This window comes from Pecten maximus, chromosome 17, assembly GCF_902652985.1.
Source record: "Pecten maximus chromosome 17, xPecMax1.1, whole genome shotgun sequence".
Classification (NCBI taxonomy): Eukaryota; Metazoa; Mollusca; class Bivalvia; order Pectinida; family Pectinidae; genus Pecten; species Pecten maximus.
This window is the reverse complement of record NC_047031.1, coordinates 26,703,762-26,723,170: the sequence shown is the minus strand read 5'-3', so window position 1 is coordinate 26,723,170 and position 19,409 is coordinate 26,703,762. Positions and strand designations below refer to the sequence as shown.

Sequence of the window (19,409 nt, the reverse complement as noted above, 5' to 3'; positions counted from 1 at the left end):
ACCACTTTTGCTCAATAAGTAGAAGAAAATTTAAGAAATGTATCAAAAGTTTCTCGGGACAACATATCAAAAAAATTATGGTCAGAGCAAAACTTTTAAAAATTCGAATTTCATTTGATTAATACATCACCGAGATTTCATTCATATTGACAATTAGGCTAACAAGCATTTAATTGTTCAATACATTCTACCAGTATATCTGAGTCAACTGATTCATTGTAACATATTAATGTATCAAGATATAAATTTTAATTTTATATTTTTATTATTTCCTGTTTTGAAATAATCCATTTTTTACTAGCTGAATTTTTTTTTTTTTTTTGTGTCATTTAACTTTTTCATAAAAAAAATCCTTAATTCCGATTCCTTTTACTGGAGAGAGGAATATATTACAAGGTACTTTGTAGATGTGATGTCCCAGTATCTCGAGGGAAATAAAAACAAGAAAGATCTTTAAAAAATATAACAGACAAAATTGAACTGATTATACATTTATAAAAATGTCGCACATCAACCAGATATCTTTTTTCACATAAAACTTACATTAGCCATTCAGATTGATCCTATTTAAGATCTAAAACTAAATGAATAAATAATTCTGACAAAAACTCTGCAGCAATGGCATTGATGCTCCCAAATTGATTAGATTAGTTGGTTTTGGATATGTGTAGAATAAGAGCTCAAATTTAACCAAATCAAATTGAAATTTGTTTATTTCGACAACAGCAATTCTGTATCACCTACTGGGGGTAGATTTGTTGTAATAACAGTTCCCTATTATATAATAAAGCACTATTTGTGACCAATGGTAAAACTTACTGCATTTACTTTGATTGAAGATGACAAATTTTCAACCAATCACGAAAACACACTTCATTTTGTCATTACTGTATGACGGAGGTTTTAAAAAACGATCTTGTACGGCTTTGTGGAAAAATTTAAATGACATAAATAACAGAGAGTGAGATGTAATAAGGATTCAGATCTGTTTTTTTTTGTTTTGTTTTTGTTTCAATGATTCCACTGAAAGTACTAATACAAGGTCCCATTTCACTTATCTTAAGGAAATTGCTTAACTTCAAATTTGCCATTAGAAAGTATTACAGAAATTCTATAACTAAGATTTTAAGCCAGTAATGCATTCTGATGGTAGATTTTCATTTCAAGGATTTCTTTAATTTAATTTCAAGGAATGTTGATGAGCTTTCCTCCAAACTACATTGACAGCATCTCTGATAGAGCGAGTGTGTATACTATTCATGGAGGCTCTCAGAAATAATTTATACGATTTCATTACAAAATATTATAACAAGGGGATTGATTCAAGAATATTTTGGGTTTTGTGTTAAAACCTGAAACAAATATTTGAGTGATAATATTTTGTCATATTTTGCTATTATTGCCAGGACGAAAATTTGATGTGAATGGAAATCTTCATAATTGGTGGACGAACTCTTCAATAGAAGGTTTTAAAAAACGAGCAGGCTGTATGGTGAAACAATACTCCAGTTATGAGGTGGAAGATCTTGGTGTCCATGTAAGTTATGATGTTTCCAAGGCAACACAATATTCGGTGTTCTGGTTTGGGAGGCTGATCATTATGTACATATATTACTTGTAAGGATGATAGCTGTCATCACCACAACTCAATACATGTATACAAAATTACAGTTTGAAGGTTGAACATATTTAATGTTCACAGTCTTCACGGCACCACCATGCATATTGCAGTTTGAAGGTTGAAGGTCATGTACACAGTCTCCATGGCACCACCATGCATATTGCAGTTTGAAGGTTAAAGGTCATGTACAAAGTCTCCATGGCACCACCATGCATATTGCAGTTTGAAGGTTGAGCATCATGTACACTGTGTCCTTGGCTGCATATGATATAATATTGCCGTTTGGAACAGAAAGTCATACATGTAATGTTTGCTGTAACTGCTACACATAATTTACATTTTATCCACTTGAATATTTTATGATTATCCTATTTTTAGATACGAGGGGACACAACTCTAGGAGAAAACATTGCTGACAATGGAGGTGTTAAGACGTCCTACAATGCCTACAGGACATGGCGGAACAGCCACTCTGACAAACTACTTAATTACCCTGGCTTGGATCTAGATGATGACCAACTCTTCTTTGTTGGATTTTCTCAGGTAAACACTAGTGCTGTGTATCGGCAACAATGTCACGATACGATACGTATTGCGATACAGTCATCCTGATACGATACTATCGCGTATACGTGAAATTGTCATAAATTGAAACAAATCAAACAATATTTAACGTTCAATCTGAAGTTTTAATGACACTCATTGAACACATTTTTAACAAAAACAGTAGAATTAAACAGATCTAAATAAATGTCAAATATAAACAGGACTCTTGAGTCTTGTCACTGAAACATTGTCGACTCTGAATTTTATACCTTGGGTCAACAACGTGCAACAAGTTACAACTCACGGAAACATTCATTTCCACTGCCGAAAAGGGCGCAGATCATTTATTATAAACTAGTTATCGATACATCATGTAGCATGTTTGCTATCAGCTTTTAAACATAGTGGTTTTCGGCTTTACTTGTGTTAAACCTGTCCACGGTTTTCGGTTCTCAATACTTGTCTTGCTCAGGTGGTGTAAAATTGTCAAATGAGGGTGATGCCGATTTAATGCGAATTCAAGTTATTGTGTTCTCGGAATACGTTAACTCCACCTCCCATTCTGTGAATACGGCAATACTGAATACTCTACTTCGATAGGTAAGTTCCATGTGCCGTGGACCCTTGACTTGTTTCAAGTCAACGAATATCTTTGATTTACAAGTCGGAGGAGGTTTAGTTCTAAGATATAGATATAGATAGAGAGATAAAGTTAAACGGAATTACACATGGCTGTCAGCGTTAGCCATTGTCCATATTTATTCGCAATCATCAAGGCGCTCTGCATTGGCGACTTCATACAATCCGGTTACAAGCATTTTACTGACGGTGCGCTTCGGCGCGCTCGATTCGCTGTATCAAATGTGTTACATGGACCCGCACCCATGCCGGCGATATTACGATACAGGGATGACTGTATCGATGTATCGTATCGCGGCACAAAACGAACATATATCGATACGTATCGATGTATCGTTACAGCACTAGTAAACACACTCATTTTTACAGATTATAGTCATTGATCAAGTATACACATGCCACCCATATGATTTGCTGTAGAGAAAGTATAGTAAGAATAATTAGAACAATAATGATTAAGCACAGTATTTTGAGGGTAAAAAAGGAGAAAAAACTTAAAGATAATATTACCACTAAAATTTGTACATTTACAGTAAATTATGATGTATTTATTCATGAAGGGCCTTCAAAAATTTCTGAAGGAAGAATTTTCACATTCAAAATCCTTTGGTGAACTTAAAATAAATGTATGATATTAAATTTACTATGTTTCAAAAGAAATTGAGCAGATTTAAGATTCTATTTATTGCAAAATTTGATAAACATTTGTGGAGACATATACATACAACAGGTGATTGAACTTTACTTGTTCGTAATTGCCTTAATTTAGATTAAACTTTGAAAATAACATTGATGGGAAAAAAAAAATTTCAGGTGACAACAAAAGATGAAAAACGCAATTAATTTTATTACGTTATTCACGGCTATGAAATAGGGTCGAAATTTCAGTAATAACAAGGAGTTTTCCAAGGTTCCTAGAACCTTGTTTAGAGCATATATCCTAACTTTGATTGTGTCTATGTTACAGCTATGGTGCTCCTACTACACGCCTGCCTATGCTAAACAATCTATCATTACAGATGAACACACGTACGCCAAATACAGGTGAGATACAAAATAGGATAAAGTCACTCATTAGATAACTCTTATGTTCTTCCTATGGAAATATTGTCAGATAATTGTACAATTTTTGGTTTGGTTTTATTTGTTTAATGTCTTATTAGCAGCTAAGGTCATTTAAGGATGGCCTCCCGTGCGTGCAATATACATGCGTGTGGTGAGTGGGTATGCATGTTTTGGGAGGCTGCGGTATGTTCGTGTTAAGTCTCCTTGTGATAGGCAAGAACTTTTGCCGATTTATAGAGCTACCTCACTGACGCATACTGCCAAAGACACCCAGCAGCACACCCCACCCGGTCACATTATACTGATAACGGGCGAACCAGTCGTCCCACTCCAAATATCCTGAGCGCTTAGCAGGAGTAGCTGCAAAGCACACATGTAAACTTCACTGACTTCAATCGTTATATTGACTATTATTAATAATATAAGCCATAAAATTAATATACAAGTCATGTAGAATCATAGGGACGTGGCAAGAAGTCCCAACCCCTACTCTATACAGTGTATATGTATTCTTCTACTGTGTATAATACATGTATACCTGTATGGACTGATAGTTGAAAAATTCTGCCAATTCCCTGTGTGTATATAGAGCTGCATTAGAGTGCTGTTTTGTCCTTCTAGGACATATCATCGAAGCTTAGAGCTAAAATTACGTTATTCCAGAAGGGACATCAGGGGTATAAAAAGTGGTCTAAACAGATGTTTAAATGATAACAGTGTGTATTAATGATAACTGAAATGTGGAGTGTAAGATGTGCTATATGAGGTCATTCATATCATGTTTTTAGGTCACCTGGTCCGAAGGAAGATATTCACCAAATTGGTTAAGATTCTTCTTCTGTATGAATGAAAGTATTCCTTCCATGTTTGCTCTCTTGGAGCATGAGTGGTGGGGCAGGTTCAGAGAGGGAAAATATACACCACATTGGTTAACATCCATCTTTTTTATGAATGAAAGGAATCAGTCCATATTTATTCTGATGCATCTAAAGGAAAATCATTATTATATAAATGGTGGGTCTAGGGGCAGGGCCAAAGGTGAAACATAGCAATTGCTTAAATATCCTTCTGCTTCTGTATGGGTGGAAGTATTCTTGGGTGAGGGGTAACCACTGAGCCTTTGTTATGCTGGAGGGTGGTGTAAGCCTTATCTAACTTATCTTGTTTTGTATTACAGGGTGATTGGAGCCTTGTCAAACTCAGATTCTTTTGCCAGAGCCTTCCATTGTCCAAGGAACTCTCCTATGAACCCTGATCATAAATGTGTGGTGTGGTAATGAAATTTGAGTTAAAAACATAACACCTGCAGAGGCTGACTATTGTCCAGTTATTTCATTTATAAAATTTGTAAGTAAGATAAAACATTATCTTCAACAATATTTGCAATTTTAACATAATTTCTATCATCGATTTCCTGGTTATCTGTTTTTTTTTTTTTTAAATACAGACTTCAGTTTTAATTCCAATACAGTTTTAAATATATTTAACAAAAATCTGCTGTATACCATAAAACCTGTGTATTGTTATCTCCCCTTGTTTTATAAGTTTGTTAATTGACTCAGATTACCTATGTTAATGATTGGTAATGATACATACCAGTGCAGCTGTCCTCTGTTAATTTACCCACGTACATACGTATCATAAAGGTAGTATACAACCTTAATAATTTGAATGAACATGTTGTGTACTGTATATGGTATTTTTTTTAATGTTTCCTTAATTATATATACTCAGCAAATTACTTATTTTTCAAATTTATGCTTGCTATCTTATATGTATATTCAGTGGACAAATTCAAAAGTGGTGGAAATTTTCTCCCGTGGTTCAGATTTATTTGTTTTTTATTTTTATTTTGCTTCGTTCTTTTTTTTTGCCAATATATGTGACAAAAAGGAATCCCCTCTCCTCCCCCAAAAAATTACAGACTAAATACTGTATGCATATTTCTTCATTAATGAAACAATCTGTTATTCTTGTATCAGAACTGTATTTTTGCTGTCTTTTGTCCTCTGGAGGTGACTTTAGCAGAAGGATTTTAATGTTCCTCCTCTAATTTACTCAATTTCAATGGTAGATCTTGAGGAAATTTTGAAAAAGTAATTTTTCAATGATGGTAGATCTCAAAGAAATTGTGAAAAAAGTAATTTTACAATATATATTGTTATGTGAAATGTTTTTTCTTTTTTTTTTCAATTATTTTTTTCCATTTAATTGTGGATTTTTTTTTTTCAATTTATATTCTGAGAAATCCATCAATTTATAGTTAATTTAATTTAAAAAAACAGACATCAGTATGTATATTTATTAGATTTTTTTATACATAGTAATTAATTGTAGATATCAAAGAAATCCAATATTTGATCACCGTGAATTCATTAATTTATGAAGAAAGAATACATTTTTAGATTTGGTAAAGCCATTAATATAAATAATGTAAAACATTTATAAAAAATGATTCCCCTATTACACAGAAATGTATTATTGTAAACATGCACATTTTAGCAGTAAAGTTATTTTAGTGATAAGTTACGTTTACAGTAATTGATAATAATAATATATTAAACAATGTGATTGAAATCTTATGTCCCAGTTAAATTGATAATAAAGAAATCCATTGAAGCATGATTTCAAAACTATGACGTATTTTTATAAGTCAGATATCAATAGAGAATTATAAAAATCAATTAATTGATAATTAATTTAAAAGGTTATATAATATGCATAATAGTTACTTGTAGATATAAAAGAAATCCATTATTTGAACACTTATTTACGAGACTATGACATATTTTGATGAGTCATATATCAATATAAAATTCTGAAATTCCATTATTTTACATATAGATTGTGTCTTGTAGATATCAATGATGTCATACTTTAATTGACAATTACAGCAAAATCCTATATGTATTATGTTTTTGTAAGCGTGTGAGACAGTACAGAAGTGTTAACTATGGCATAAGTCGACAGAACAACGTGAGACAGAACAGAAGTGTTAACTTTGGCATAAGTCGACAGAACAATGGCCATGTGGCTGGTGAGACGAAAACTAGATATAGGCAGAGTCATGTAGGTGGTAAAACCTGTAACTCACTAATATTGGTGTACATTGTTATTATATTCAATGTACCAAGATGTAGGTTTCTACCTTTTACATCCTGTCAAAATATTCATATGTTCATCTAAGGACAGTACATAATACTCTTTCTATGACCTCAGTCGGGAATTTTAGAACTAACACAAATTAATGTTCTAATATATATAAATACTTAGTTTCAAATTTCACTTTCCTTTCTTTGACTATATTTTCATCTAAAGCTGTATTTGAAATTTAACTATATCTATTTGGAAAATATTTTCTTCTTTACGTAATCATGGAATTAAGACCACATGTTCTTTTATACAATAGTACGGAGTTCTAGTATTTGTCTGTCAATTTTAATGCACGGGTCCATTAACTACATGTAGATGTATGGGTATTCGTAGATGTGAGAGTTCTAGATACTTGTTTGTCTTTTTTAATGTATTGGGCCATTAATTAAATGTAGTGTGGGTTTATGTAGATGTGAGAGTTCTCCCTATTCGTTGTCCTTTTTTATGCACGGGGCAATAAATTAGATGTGTGGGTATATGTAGATGTGGAAGTTCTAGATACTTGTTTGTCCTTTTTAATTCACTGGTCCATTAACTAGATGTGTGGGTAAATGTAGATGTGAGAGTTCTAGCTACTTGTTTGTCCTTGATAATGCACGGGACCATTAACTAGCTATATAGATGTGTGGTTTACGTAGATGTGAGAGTTCTAGATATTTGTTTGTCTTTTTTAATGCATGATACCATTAACTAGATGTGTGGGTTTATGCAGATGTGAGAGTTCTAGATACTTGTTTGTCTTTTTTAATGCATTGGACCATTAAATAGATTTATGGGTATTGGCATATAATGTAAGAGTGATATATAATATATAGTTAACATTCATATAGGCATAATAATTCCTAATAAACTAACAGACTTACTCATAGATGTATCCACGTCCGTGATCAATCACAGGAATCTCATCAATACCAGAGACATGTATATATGTCTCTGTCAATACGTACTAGGTATGCTTACATTAATTAAATAAACAACGTTTAATTGTATTGGTATGTATGGTTGTGTATAATTAGCAGGGAATCTCTTTTTGTTGTTAATTTTGACCGTGAAACATTGTACTAGATTGATTGTGTTGTGATATTGAATTTGAAAACAGGGTTGTGTTATAAGATACCAAAATGAATGGTTCCATAAACCTTCCCAGGGTTTCTCGGAGGAGGGGTTGTGAAAATAGAAAAATAAATATCTAAGCTTGACGTTTTGCATACATATATATATATATGTATATATTTGCTTAAATAAATGTAGAATATTTCATTATCTGTAACTTCCTGTTAAGCTTTTAGCTATAACTATAACTACCTGTCATAAATGTTATTTAATCCAACAAAAGTAGGAACAACGATACATGAATGTTTTCCAGTTGAAAAACTTCGTGATTTTCCGCCAAACTGTCGGCAACCAATTGTGACGACGCAACGTCGTCTTCAAATGACGATGGTCATTTCCGTAGGATCGATTGACGCTCTGAAATGCCGGAGCTAGGGAATATTGACATACGCCTCTCATATAAAAGTATCATTAATCGAACCCGACAAATAACATCTGTTCCTATTAATGTTTAAAACGATCCACTTAATTAAAAACTATTGCTTTTCATGCAAATGACAATGAAAATTTCGAGGAGATTGATTTTCGATTGTGGCTCGCGATCTTCAATAATCTCTGAGAGTTAAAGTTTATCAGCAAGATATGGATAAGATCACAATGTACTCTGGTAGAGATTAACTCATTGAGTTCCCGAACAATGAAATATAAGAAAACACGACTTTAATGAAAAAACAAAAACAACAAAACGAACTCGACAAATATATTTTCTAATTAATCTGTAAAACGAGTCGTTTTGATATACATGACGGAATACGTTGCACTTTTTATCGTCGACAGGATATAACCGGCTTTTTATAAAATTGACTCCTGATATAATTAATCAACCAAAAAGTGACAAACAATGGGGAAACCCCCCCCCCCCCCCCCCCCCCCAAAAAAAGAAGAAAAGTTGGCTTATCGGATCTAAGGTTACGTACAAAATAGCACAGTCAGTTTCGGAATGCAATTAATTATTGATTTTCTTTAGATTTAAAATTCAAAGGTAAAATGATGCAAACGTGTGAATGATGAAGGATGGATATAGAGTTAAGAGTTAAGTATGTTACTTTTAGTATTGTTTAAAATATACAAAAGCCTATTGTTTGTATCGATCATACTTACTCTTTTGTCATGAGATGAAGCAACTTTAAAAATTGCGATATGGCATTGTTTATTGTTGATGGTCCCTAATCCTGTAACATATACGCAACGATTTAGTGGCTAAACATTAATATATAAGTGTAAATATTTTTTTATGTTCATAAAAGTTATATAGGTGTTCTTAAATTGGTTATTTTCCAAAACTCAACCCACGTTGTTCGACATCATTTAATTTTCCTCTACGCTAATTTACTTGGACTTCAAATGAATTTCGTACTAGTGGTAAATAAGACCGTATCACAAAATTACATCAGAGTATGTTTTCAGAATATTTGACATAAATAGGAGCAAAACATTAAAAACATAGTATCTACTATCTAATTACTGAATTTATATAAATATTGAACATAACATATGAATAAGATGGAATTCTTATTTGACTTTTTATGTGTGACGATATTGTTCAATCAGAAAATTGCAAAACATTAAAAACATTTATATCTACCATTTAATTACCGAATGTAAATGAATATTGAATATAACGTGTGAATAAGATGGTATTCCTATTTGATTTATTTTATGTTCGACGATATTGTTCAAATCAGAAAATTCCTAATAGTTCTCTAAGGAAAAATGCAAGTGAAATTGCAATTGATCAACCCCCGAAACTATCTCATTTGAGAAGAGAATTAGAATAATGTGAACGTTAATTTAGGTATGTCATTACAACTGTGATACAGTATATGTCGCATTCGTCATAATATATACAATATCTGTGGACAAATTATATAGTGAGCATGCAAGTTGTGTGATTAATAGAATCATCCCCTATCATGAGGGTAAGGCAGATAAATCTCCAACCCAAGGGGTAAATACTCTTAGCGGTCTGACTCGAAAGTTGTAGATTTCTCTGTAATGTCCTCATGGTAGAAGATGCTTATTTTTCACCCATGAAAATGTTTTACTTACTTATAGCGAAGGTCCAGTTGTTCACTTATTAAACAATATATGTTTATATAGAGAATTTATTGAATTGTCGATATATTTTTGCTTGCACGTTTTATCTGTCAAAGCCAAGGTGTTGAGAAAACAAAAACACCCCAAGGATTGTCAGAGAAATCTTGGAACAGATTAAACGGGAATCAAGTCTGTGAATGATAAAAGATCATCCTGATATATTTGACCGTCGGTACATTATTTTCATATCGATCATTTACACATTTGAGAAACATGTTTCATATCTTCAGTTTTGTTACGTTGTTTTAGACTAGTTATATAGTTATATTAACCAATATTAAATTGCCTTCCTTTCAAAAACCTTACAAGGTTTAACCTTAACACTTTATTTCCACTTGTATATTTTCAATGACAAGGTTATGTTCATGTAAGTATGAACAATTGAATCTTATTATAATGTAATTAACATTTTAAATCAAAGAGTCGCAGATACGCAAAATATCACGATTTGTTAAACTGTATCATAATAGTAATACATTAAATGTTAACAAATAATAGTTGATGCGAATAGATGTCTGATTTTTTGGATTCAGAACCATTGATTTTGTGGAAACGTATCTTAAAATGTACGTTATATGGATTAATTGTCACCATTTGTAGAAGACTATATAACATGTTTATGACTGAATTGACACCATTTTGTGGAAAGAGTGCCTTGTAATGTATATTCATCAACAGCCTTATATCAGTGTCCTTAATGTATTATTGAGTAACAACCTCCGAGAGAAAAGTTTCATTTAGACTGAATTTAGTTAGGAACAATGTATTGTGCCTTTCGATGACACTTTGCTAACAATCTTTGTCTGAGAAATGCTTTTTATTAATTGGTAGCAACTTATTGTTTTATATTATATTAAAATGCCATTAAGCGGCAGCGGGGGCATTTATATCTTGCAGGCATTTTCTAGTATATATTATATAAAAAATGTATTAAGAAACAAAAGAAATTTCTGGCATAATGATCTTATCAAGTAAAATTGTTTTGTAGTAGAACTGTTCATGTTACTGTACCTGTTAACGATTTATTTTAGGAAGAGGTTTTGTAAAGAAGTGCCTTATAATGGGATGTTTTCAGTAACAACGATTTCTCCTAGAAGTGCCTTGTATTTTAGTACAATCACATGCTTTTATTGGGAAATTTTATGACCTATCATAGATTATTGGGTTTTCATTGAAACAAAATTATGCAATAAAAAGACAATGAATGTGTGTAAACGATATTTCGTAATACAATACGTTACTTTAACTGATGTACACGCTATTGTGTTCTCCAAACTTCATATTGTAATTGCTTCGTTTCTTCTTTCATTATTATTACTTCAACTTCCTTCAGCTGACGAGATTTCCGACATGTTTCCCGGCAGTGCGTAGGAGTATTTTTGCTTTTTAATCGGTCAGGCGGACTGAGGCCTCTGATTGGTCAAAATTTAGATATTGTCCTATTTTTTTGAATTTTGATATATAGGTTTAGTATGACGTTACAAACGATACAAACTACTGCATTCACGACAAGAGGGTTGTTTAGGGAACATATGTAACGGTGCCCGTTACAATTAGCACTTACTTTACATTAAAGCTGATAAACATATGTCATAATTCTTATACAAAATGTTTTCGTGTGTTTACATACATTTGTACTTCAATAATTGTTACAAGGTTCAGTTTCCGCATGGAGGCTTGGTACGCAAAGTTAAAGCCTTAAGGAACTCTTATTCATTGGTATTTTATGTCTTAGATAAACGCAATAGCAGAAAACAGAACAAACTGCAAACTAATGGTGCAAACATTGTCTTCCTGTATGTTAGCGTGTTATAACGGACTAAGATTAAACTAACGTACATCACGGTGTTATTTGTATACCTGTATTAAATTTGCCAATATATTGGAAGGTTGGATTAAGTTACGGTGATATATTGGGCCTATATGCAACTGTTAAAGGCTTTTTTATTGAAAGTTATGACGATAGCGATATATTGTCGGTGCGAAACTACTATTTTTTTTCTATCGGGTGTTATTACCGTAGCGATATCATGAAGGTTATGGAACATTGCTGTTATAATTTTACAAAATAAAGTTCACTTTTTATAAAAAAAAACAACATGATTTTGTTGTGATGTCCTCTCCGAGATTTAGATTTTTCGTTTTTGTGTTTGTTATTGGTACATCAATCTCTAATGTCTCCTTTGACACTACTGCACATATAAAGTCTTCAGTTGAGCGTTCGCCACTGAGGGGAAAAGTCGCTATTGGTTCCGCGCTATCAAAAGGAAGCCAACAAGATGATATACACCACAGCCTCCCAGAACACGCCCTCCTGGATCACACGCACGCACTCACGCACGCACGCACACACACACACACACACACACCCACACACACACACACACACACACACACACACACACAAAAGATGGGGTTTGGGGACTGACAAGGAGGAGGTTTCTGTTTGTCTGTCTTTTGTGTTTTTGTTCTAGGTGAGAAGTATGCAGTAAATCACCTATTGCACGGTTTCCCGTCATTCGGGATTCATCGCTTCTGTCGGTTGTATAAATCCCTTGATACTCGAAAGCCACTCATTAAGGTTGAGCATGGCACTTGTACTACGTATAGGACGCCAGCATAAACGTTGTTACTGCTTTATTACAAAAAATATTCAATATCATCAAATATGATAACGGAATTATTCAAGAGTATATACTTATGATAGTTATTAGTTATTAGTTATACGATATCAACAAATGACAAGTGTTTATTAGTAACAGGGAAATACACTTAAATGAAAATTACAGCAATTACAAAGTTGACTAGCCGACGAACGTTTGGTCTGAATGGCAAAGCTCGACACACCTGGAATACGTCTACACGGGATAGCCACACACATACCTATGTCTGGTTAACTTAATGCCTTCTCGGTGTGTAATGAAAAACTAAAGAATTCAGCGAAATTAACAAAAATGACCGATTCCATTCATGTACCAAGATATATACGTTTGTTGTGTTTCTATGCGCGTATCGATACTGATATAATGAATAGTTCTATTCCTATGTTTAAGTCGTAAATCGAGCAGTTAGATGATAATGTGTACACGACCTCTGGAAGAGACTCTAAAAAGCAATCGTAAACAAGCGAGTTTTAACCTTGAATTTCGCCAAGGTTTTGGACTTCCTGGTAACAGATAGTAAGCTGTGACCGCCACCTTTCAAAAACACCGCTTACCATAAGTCACAGTATGAGTGTTTGGAATGCATGACAAAGATTCTATCGGCTGGTAGAGAGTGACAGGTCCTTGTAAATACTCCGGAGCTGTTCCATTTATTGCCTTGTATATGTACATCAAAATCTTGTACTGTGACCTGAAATGTACAGGTAGCCAATGCAATGAATAGAGCACTGGTGTGATGTGTTCCCTCTTTCGAGTACACGAAACCAGATGTGCTGCAGTGCTCTATACTGTCTGCATGCGACTAATCGGTACATCAGAGACACCAAAAAGCAAAGCATTGTCTAATCGAGAAGTAACAAGCGAATGTACCAATGTCTTGCATGTATCTGTGGCGAGGAATTGCCTGTTAAACAAATACTTGCGAAATCGTTTACCTATTTCTCCATGTTCAGGGAGCAATCAAAGTGTACTCGAAGGTTTATCATAGCTTGGACCGCCTCATTAGTTTGGGCATCAGTCTTTCGCTGGAAGCCTTTAGATATGGGACAATACTTTTAGTTCTGTCCTTTTTGCTGATTTAGCTTGAGCGTATTGGAGATCATCCAAGTACTGATGTCATTTAGACATACTTCTAGACTTGCTGTTATTGTGTGCCGGCTGTCTTTCTGTCTGATAGCCATGTCGTCGGCATAACAATGGTACTGAATGCTACGACGACGGATTCCCCGATTGGTTTAGAATAAAGACAGCATTTTATTTGTCCCAGTATAGGCCCCTGGGCAATACCGAAGTCTAAGGTTTTGTTGTCCGAAACAGGTGATCTATTGGCCACGTACTCTTGTTCTCTCAGGCAGGATTGGATCCAAAGTAGTGCATCACCAGTCACTCCATAAGAGTACCCTAGACGTTTGAAAAGTATACCATAGTCAATGACGTCAAATATAGCCGACATATCTAGGTTGGAAACCGATTGTTGTCTGCTGGTTTTGGTGGTGTTTGGTCATAGCGTTGATGAAAAAACACACGTTGAAAAATTTTAAAAAATATATTAATTTATTTATTTCACCAATAACACGGACGCTATATACATAAGAAGGAGATATCATGCCATTTCTAAAGGCATATATTTCTCATTTAGTTCAACTATATTCTAATTTATCAAATTTATGCAAGTTTACGAAAAATACTTATTACCAATGCTAATAAAAACGACTATTACCATATCATTTGTCAGCGTTCATTTGTTTATGTGACATGAACCACTCATAAAATGCTACATCCCGAGTAAACGAATTTTCTATCGAACGTCAGACTCGATAATCGATAAAAGACTCGCAGGCCTTATCAATCACCTGACTTAAAAAACTTCATTACAAGTGTATCATACAGTAGCAGTATAGCGACTGAGAACAATGATATATAGATTTTGGACAACAATGTTGAAAATCAACCTTTCTGAGGACCACCGGAGTAACATTCCTGGCATGTTTGAGCTGCATTCTACCGGCAGAATTTACGAAGAAGTTTATAAATTGATGGATTGCGGAGCATCACGACAAAATGCAACACTTGGTCAGGACTTCGCTTCTCAACCTTTTGGGTAAGACCCGTTCCGGATGTGATAATAGTGGAACTCGTTGGGGGTCTTTGCTGTAAGCAGAATGCTGGCAGTCAACATCTGGTTTGAGTCAGAACAGCTTCTTTATCCTTGTATGGGACATTCAGAACATGATTTGGTTTTCACTTTCATATTGACAGTGGCAGGATTCATCGGCCGAGGACTACTACAACTGTTCCAAATTCGGACCGATGTTGTTAAAATGTGAAGACGAGTTTACAACAGAAACATAAGCCACACCCCTTTGGTTTCAGTTGACCTGATCCGTAGAAGCTACGATGCTCTTCGCTCTCACAAACCCGTTTCTGCGACCGCCTCACTATGATAATCTTTATCAAGAATGGCTCCTTCTACGTCCGTCCAATGGTGGCATGCCCATTGCCCTATAATACAAAATTTGTTTTACTAAAAAACATTCATGAAAAATTAATGATTGTTTGATGTAAACGACAACAAAAAGACTCATTTATGACTTAATCAGGAACATACAAAACAAGAAAAGTTAATAAAACTATTGTATAAAAATGACATTTTCAAGTTTATCATGCAAACAACATTGGTTTTGTATTGTTTAACGTCCTATAACCAGTTAAGATAAATTAAGGACCGTCTCATCTGTACCATGTATGCAACATTATGCGAGTGGTAAGTGCTCCTGTTTTAGGAGTCTGCGGTATGTTCGTGTCTGTCTCCTTGTGACACTGTCTCACGTTTTGGCCTTCAGTTGAGAGTTTGCCCCTGTTAGGAAGGTTTTGGGTTGTGCCCTGGTCGAGACATACCAGAGTCTTTAAAATGGTAGTTGCTACTCCTGCTTAGCGCTCAGCATATTATGAGTGGGACGACTGGTTCGCCCGTTGTCAGTATAATATGACCGGGTGGGGTGTCCTGCTGGGTGTCTTCGGCAGTATTCTTCAGTGAGGTAGCACTATAAATCGACAAAGGTTCCGGCCTATCACAAGGAGACATAACACGTACATACCGCAGCCTTCCAAAACACACATACGCACTCAACACACGCAATGCATATCGCAAACACGGGAGGCCGTCCTTAAATGACCTTAGCTGTTAATACGACGTTAAAGAAATAAAACCAAACCAAACCTGTGAGGAAGGGTTTGGGTTCTCTCCCCTGGCAAAAACATACCAGAGTCTATATCTATGGTAGCAGCTACTTATGCATAACAGTAAATTTACATTTTAGAACCGGGACGACTGGTTCGCCCGTTGTCAGTAAGATGTGACCTGATGAGACGTTCTGGTGGATGTCTTCTACAGCATGTATAAAGTCGGCATCAATTCCGCGCTACTACATGGAGACAAACACGAGCAAACAGAATCATCACAAATGCAAACAGGGGAGGTCGTCATTAAAAGACCATCGACTTTGTTTGGCCGTAAACAATACTAGACCACACGAGAGCATGGCGAATGACGTCGTCCCACTTTTTATCATCGACTGAAAACGCCAGCCTGCGACTTACTTTGAGGGAAAGGCAAGCACATGTGATCCTTTCTCGAGGTCGGAATGCATCGATCGTAGACGGAACAATTGTGTCCTCTGCAGACGTCTGCCAGAAACTGTAAGCACAACAATATGTAAGTTATCAATCAAATTTCAAATTGACTTACTAAATGTATGGTTATTTTACATCTAAATATAAAGGTGTTAGGTAAGATGCTATCAAATAATCCATTGTTTTATGTAAACATGGCATCACCGTTGCATTACTCCCCATTCTGTTATCTACATAGTTTATTTTTAAACTCGAAGCCAACAATACTTCCTATTCTAACATTTTACTAGGTTTTGTTGGTAAGGTTTAGTATTGTTTAATGTCCTATCACAATCTACGGTCGTTTAGCCTCCCCGCAGTGCGCGTTACATGCGTTTTTGGTATGTGTATGCTGGGAGGCTGCGTGATGGTCGTGTTTGTCTCCATGTGATAGCATGGAACTGATGTCGATTTTTGTAGTGCAACCTCACGGAACCATACTGCCGAAGTCACCCAGCAGATCATTCTGTCCACTCACATTATAATCAAGGCATTTGTTTATCACTCGAATTATCTTTACCACTTCGTTTCGTCATCAAACTTAGCCTTGATTATAGATATTGACAAAAAGACATTTGCTTAGATACTGAAAATAATTCTTAGGCAGCAGTATGGTCTCAAGGTTTGAGGACGTCATTTATTCTTATCAATGTGACCTTAATGTTTGCTAAACCAATAAAAGATAGTAAGTGATTCTATGTGGTATATTGGAATATAAGATATCCACACCTGACCTTACCTGTTGATTAAACGTTAAGCAATACTTAACAAAACTATAGCGACGTACCTGAGGGATATCCGTAGAGTTAACGTAGTACATCTTGTTCCTGACATTAACACCAGCCACAGAGCTGTATTCATGTTGATTCAGATAGCATTTCCTTCTTTCTTGATCAAAGGTTACGGATTTGCACAGACTGAAGTGTAAGCATGCTGCAGCACACTGGTAAAACGTAGGGAATGTTTCTACATAGAACGACTCTGTTGTAAACAGTCGCCGCGATATAGTTGACACTGACGACTGTATATCTCCACATGTGGTGGCGGAAATGTGTTTGAACAGAAGCACTGCGATTAGACACTTGACGCCCTCAAACAAGATCATATTTGTCTCCACTTAGCGTTTATAACACAGATTTGTATCTGTAAATCCAGAACGATTTTATATTTAGTAAGTCTAGATGGTATTTTCCTTTTTAAATGGTTATCCAAACATACAAAATACTACCCAAAGTGATGTATTATGTTTGCGTCAAATGTCTGTCAATCCGTAAGTATAGGAACAATGCAATTTGATTTCTTACCAGTTCAACTGCCGTTCCGATGGTTGCAAACACTATGTATCTAAGATGATGCTTCCCAATCAATAGAGTGTTTCTTATCAATAAATTATAAAGTAAACAATGCTAACTGACCTGGGAGTGCGGCTCGATGTTTCTCATTAACGTTTCATCTTATTTGTCACCTACTGGCCCCCTGTAAAATTAAGGAGCAAAAAGATTTATATTTGGCAGAGCTATAGCATCATGTACTGGCCACCTTTAAAACATAGAGGGTCAGTAAGATTAATAATTGTTGAAGGCAGTGTTAAATATTCAAATAACGACCCCTGTAAAACAATAGAGGGTCAGTAAGATTAATAATTGGTGAAGGCAGTGTTAACTATTCAAATAACGACCCCTGTAAAACAATAGAGGGTCAGTAAGAAACATACGGGCGAGAGTTTGGCTATATAGTCAGTCATTGACCAACTTTAACAATGTTGGGTTTGTTTGTAGTATTTAATGTCCTATTAACGGCCATGACACCAATGCTGTTTTTTCTTTGTTTTTTGTTTTTTGTTTGTTTTTTGTTTTTTTGTTTTTATTTTTTGTTTTTTGTTTGTACTGTTCAATGTCCTATTAACGGCCATGACACCAATTTTTTTTTTTTTTTTTGTTTTCTTTTGTACTGTGTAATGTCCTATTAACGGCCATGACACCTATGTTTTTTTTTGTTTTTTGTTTTGTTTGTACTGTGTAATGTCCTATTAACGGCCATGACACCTATGTTTTTTTGAACGATCTAATGTCCTATTTACGCCATGATACCAATGTTGGTTTGTTTTTACTACTTAATGTACTATTGACGGCCAACACCATTGTTGGTTTTGTTTGCATTGATTTAACGATTGGTACAGAACATGTTTGGTTGCGTTGTCATATGTTTTGTTAGGTATTAATATCATATATATATATATATATATATTTCAGGGCTAACATATTTTGAATAGAAAGCCTAACAGGGACCAAATATTTTTGCGCGTCCTGTGTATGGTATAAGTCTGTAGGATTTTAGGATTGGTCAAGAGATTGAGAAACAGCAGACTATTATAGACCTACCCTATTCAAATTCATATGAATTTTTGTTTTGCAAGGGACTTTTTTCTTTTAGAGATTCATATGTATAAGTAGAATCATAAACTGACAAAACACTGTTGGCTGTGGTTTCAAATCAAAATTATTTTTCATGAATCCTGTGTGCTCACTTGGGTATTTACATTAACAAGGCCGTATCCTCCATCCCACCTCCGAATCCCCCAAATACAAGTAGTCAAACAAAACGCCTCGCTAATAGGTCAAAGGTCCATTACTTTCAATGGTTATTAACATTTGTTCTTGTGATCAGTGCAGTCTGTCATGCTAAAAAGTTATTGACTTCATTTTCTCTTCAATTTGACTGTTAATAATGAACTCATCTTAGGAGACAACCAACAAAGCAAACCTGGCGTGCTATTACGGGTAACAAACACTAAAGAAAACTTTTCCGAAGTTCTACAAGGTCTTGAATATCGAATACAT

The 19,409-nt window shown here is 34.7% G+C and overlaps 2 protein-coding genes across 4 annotated transcripts in view; one reads left to right on the top strand and one right to left on the bottom strand.

Annotated features, from left to right (window-relative positions):
- The window catches only part of LOC117314966 (endothelin-converting enzyme homolog), a 44,323-nt gene extending 31,995 nt beyond the window's left edge, over positions 1-12,328 (top strand). For all 3 annotated transcript variants that reach the window (XM_033869081.1, XM_033869082.1, XM_033869080.1), the window contains 4 exons: positions 1,407-1,537; positions 2,000-2,164; positions 3,774-3,850; positions 5,049-12,328. In XM_033869081.1, the coding sequence (XP_033724972.1) occupies positions 1,407-1,537; positions 2,000-2,164; positions 3,774-3,850; positions 5,049-5,148 (473 nt within the window). In that variant the 3' untranslated portion in view covers positions 5,149-12,328. The remainder of the gene's footprint in view (positions 1-1,406; positions 1,538-1,999; positions 2,165-3,773; positions 3,851-5,048) is intronic.
- Positions 12,329-12,655: 327 nt separating this feature from the next.
- LOC117314967 lies at positions 12,656-17,821 on the bottom strand. Its single transcript, XM_033869083.1, has 3 exons — positions 17,357-17,821; positions 16,498-16,594; positions 12,656-15,399 (listed from the first exon to the last, which is right to left on the bottom strand). The coding sequence occupies exons 1-3, from the start codon at positions 17,672-17,674 to the stop codon at positions 15,308-15,310; spliced, it is 507 nt and encodes a 168-aa protein (XP_033724974.1). The 5' UTR covers positions 17,675-17,821; the 3' UTR covers positions 12,656-15,307.
- Between the last annotated feature and the right edge of the window lie 1,588 nt (positions 17,822-19,409).